The sequence below is a fragment of the Limulus polyphemus genome, unplaced genomic scaffold (assembly GCF_000517525.1).
Source record: "Limulus polyphemus unplaced genomic scaffold, Limulus_polyphemus-2.1.2 Scaffold5406, whole genome shotgun sequence".
Lineage (NCBI taxonomy): Eukaryota > Metazoa > Arthropoda > Merostomata > Xiphosura > Limulidae > Limulus > Limulus polyphemus.
In genome coordinates, this window is record NW_013671016.1 from 12,478 (window position 1) to 16,142 (window position 3,665).

The following is a 3,665-nucleotide window of genomic DNA, read 5'->3' on the forward strand; positions in this document are numbered from 1 at the left end:
AAACAAATAACCACACACACTATGTGAATCTTTTTATAACATAAAAATCATAAAAAAATAAGATTTGAAAAAAAAAAGTCAACTTCATGGCTTTCCTCCAATGACAAGATGTGCACTGCTATATCACCTCAAAGACCCCGCTACTGTTGTTGATAACGTGTTACGAAGAATTAGCGTTGACCAGTTAATGGAAGCACTTCTTCCAGATGTTTTAATCCCACCATTTTGTAACCTGAAAAAGCCTACCTTTCAAACCTGTCCTAAGAAATCATCATGAAAACTCTGTCTCATTAGAATGCTGCCTACAAAAAACAACTTTACTACCAGCTTCCTTCTCTTACAAAAAAACTTTGGGTCCCTTGACCATTGAAAACGATAAAATACAGACTTTACGGATTACTCTGGTCACCTATGTGTGGCACCCTCGTGACTGGGAAGAGCAGCTCGTGGCGAAGAGCGTGTGCGAGACCTCACGGTCACACCTACAGGCACAGGATTAAGAAGTGGGAGAGGAGCAGTGACTGGTGGCACCATAGCAGCCTGTGCCGTGTTGGCAGGAGGAGTAGGATGCAAACTGAGAGATCGTCCAGTACCAGGACTAGCCGAATCAGGAGCTCCCCGTAACCTGCTACTACTGCCCGTCGTTGGTCCCAGCAAGGCAGCTCGGGAAGTGTTGCTAGTGTGCTGGTGATGCCGATCTCTTCTTTCTTGGTCCTCTTGCTGCTCCTGATGATTCCTGTTTCCTCCCTAGCAGCAAAAATTAAGAATGTTGCTACTTTTGAGTTGAAGCTGCCTGTGTTTGAGTTTTCATGTCACATAACTACAAGAACATAATTTTCATACAAAAATAAAGTATTTGAAAATTAAATCAGAAATGATAATTAAACGCCATGTTAAAAAAGGTCTATTCTATTCGTGTGTAATTATTTTTTTGTTTAATTTTTATAATAAACTATACTGATCATGAATGAGGACAGTATTCTCAAGTGGATGAGATGCAGGAAAAAACTTGCAACTAGAATATTTGTATCAATTTACGGCAGTAATAATATTGCAATGCCCCCCCCCCAACCTTTATCATTCTCACAGTGGAAATACATAATTAAATTTCGTGAGACTTACTAAAATTTTCTAAATAGTATGTAGTTTTTGTTTAAGAAAACTAAAATATTTGATTTGTTGTTTTATAATTTTTAAGTTGCAAAATTTCTAAATTTTATTATGAGGCACTGTTTTTAAAAAATTGAAAATTATTTAATTTTGTTTTAGAATTTTCATTTTATATATCCAGTGAGTATTAACTTGTTTAACATATTTATATTGACTCTTTGTATTGCAAATTGAAGCAGCTATGAATCATATAAAACATGGCATAATTGACAAAGGTTTATTGTTGATCAATGAATTCACTTTTCAAAATGGCAGCACTATCTCTTACTTTGTAAGAATTTGTGTCATGCCTTTAGTCAACACTATACATGGATGAGATAAATGAATATTTAAATAATTCACTTTCACTAAATAACAAGATATGTTATTTGTGTGTTGTTTGAATAAGATAAACTTAAAAATATATATATATATGTAATAAAAAAAGATTTGTTTTATCCCAATAATTTGCTATCACAATATACACTAAACCTACCTGATGTCCTGTCACAGAAGAGCATTCCTTTAACCTTCAAAGAGATATATTTAAACACAAAAAAGATTATCAGGAAAGAAAATATTAAACAATCCCCGATTTGTGGGCAGAGTTGGAATAGTTAATGTGTTATTATCCACTGCCTTGTATTCTACTTCAGTTATTATGACTGTATACGATTTACTGATTCTAAACTTGATCTTAATATTATTATTAAGAAAAGGTGAAAAAAAAGTCATAAAAGATGAACAAGCTTATAAATAAAACACAATTGTGTTTTGATGTAAATCAACATTAACCAAATATAATAATTTACACTAGTCCACTTCAAACAAACATATACCGACCAATTTTTATAACACATTTAATGCAGAAGTAACTAAACTCATATCAACAGTACAGCAAATAGCTATGTAGCATTGCAGTTTTTATTATAAATCATAAGTTGACAAAAAAAAATTAAATTTATAAACCAAAAAAGTATCATAAATATCATGCCATGTGTTGTGAATGCCCGTGTTTTAGATTTGGTGACGTTTATAAGATATTAATGTTTATTAATCAAAGATGGCATACTACTGAGCACTAGACTTTAAGAGGTTAATGAAAGAAATGATAAATAAGTTTTAACAGAGGAAAATATCTTAAAAAATGATTTTATTACAAAATGACTAATAACAAATACTAAAACTTACAAACTTTAGCATATTCCAGTCAAACACATAGTCATAAGTAAATCCTTGTCTGTGAAAGAGATTTCTCAATAGTTGTCGCAAATATGAATAATCTGGCTTTTCATCAAAACGAAGAGACCGGCAGTAGTTAAGGTAAGTAGAAAACTCCGCTGCAAGGTAAAAAAAAATTTAACAGTAAAAATGGGATAAAAAATATTCAATTTGTTCTTTCAGAGGTAATTAGTAGTTGTCTAGTATAACAGAAAAAACAACAACAACACTACAAAATTGGAGAAAGAAATCACTGCATATGTCAAAACCTTTCCCAACTTCCAAACATCATACAAAGACTGCAAGTCAAAATCTTTCCCAGCTTCCAGAAATCACACAAAGACTGCAAGTCAAAACCTTTCCCAGCTTCCAGAAATCACACGAAGACTGCAAGTCAAAACCTTTCCCAGCTTCCAGAAATCACACGAAGACAGCAAGTCAAAACTTTTCTCAGCTTCCAGAAATCACACAAAGACTGCAAGTCAAAACCTTTCCCAGCTTCCAGAAATCACACGAAGACTGCAAGTCAAAACCTTTCCCAGCTTCCAGAAATCACATGAAGACTGCAAGTCAAAACCTTTCCCAGCTTCCAGAAATCACACAAAGACTGCAAGTCAAAACCTTTCCCAGCTTCCAGAAATCACACGAAGACTGCAAGTTACATCTTGATGAGGATTTCAAACAGGATTTTGTTAAAAAGGTATTCCTAACTTCTCATAAATTTCCAAATCCCTGTGTGTACAGTTGGGGGGGGAGTAGAAGTATGTCTCATTGTTTTGCAGTTACATTCAAAATTTCACTAAACTTTATTATTGATGTATGTCAATAAACTTGACATTAAAACATAATTTATAATTCAAATTTTAATATTATCCATGTTTTCATTTCTTATTTTCAAAAGGAAATATTTAAATAAATTCTTAATCTTCACTTCTTTGTGTCAATATGATGCTTCTTCATTCCAGATTGCACTTTGTAAGATTTCTTTCTATCTCCGTATGATTTTCTAAATCTCTAACAAATTATACACTTATATTATAGATATTACCAAGCTAAAACAAAAATTCTTGCATTACCAAGTTATATCCAATAATTTATCTAGACAGGTCTTCCTATGTTCAGTGGTCAAAGGGCATGTCATCACATTTGTAGACTTACAATTAAAATTTTAGTATCATACACTAGTTAATTTCTTAATTTAAAAGTAAATAATTAAAAAAGAAAATCCTACATATCAACGATATGTTGAATACAGCTCTGGTTCAAATTAGATAAGGTAACAAGGTCAATAACAT

The 3,665-nt window shown here is 32.4% G+C and overlaps 1 protein-coding gene across 2 annotated transcripts in view; it reads right to left on the minus strand.

Moving 5' to 3' along the window:
* Positions 1-6: 6 nt before the first annotated feature.
* LOC106472530 (casein kinase I) overlaps positions 7-3,665 on the minus strand; it is a 27,485-nt gene continuing 23,826 nt past the window's right edge. Inside the window, exons 7-8 of one of the 2 annotated variants that reach the window (XM_013933183.1) lie at positions 2,341-2,489; positions 7-747 (exon numbers count right to left, since the gene is read on the minus strand). In XM_013933183.1, coding sequence (XP_013788637.1) covers positions 406-747; positions 2,341-2,489 — 491 coding nt within the window. In that variant the 3' untranslated portion in view covers positions 7-405. Of the gene's footprint in view, positions 821-2,340; positions 2,490-3,665 lie in introns of both variants that reach the window. The other variant, XM_022401099.1, reaches the window with a different exon arrangement.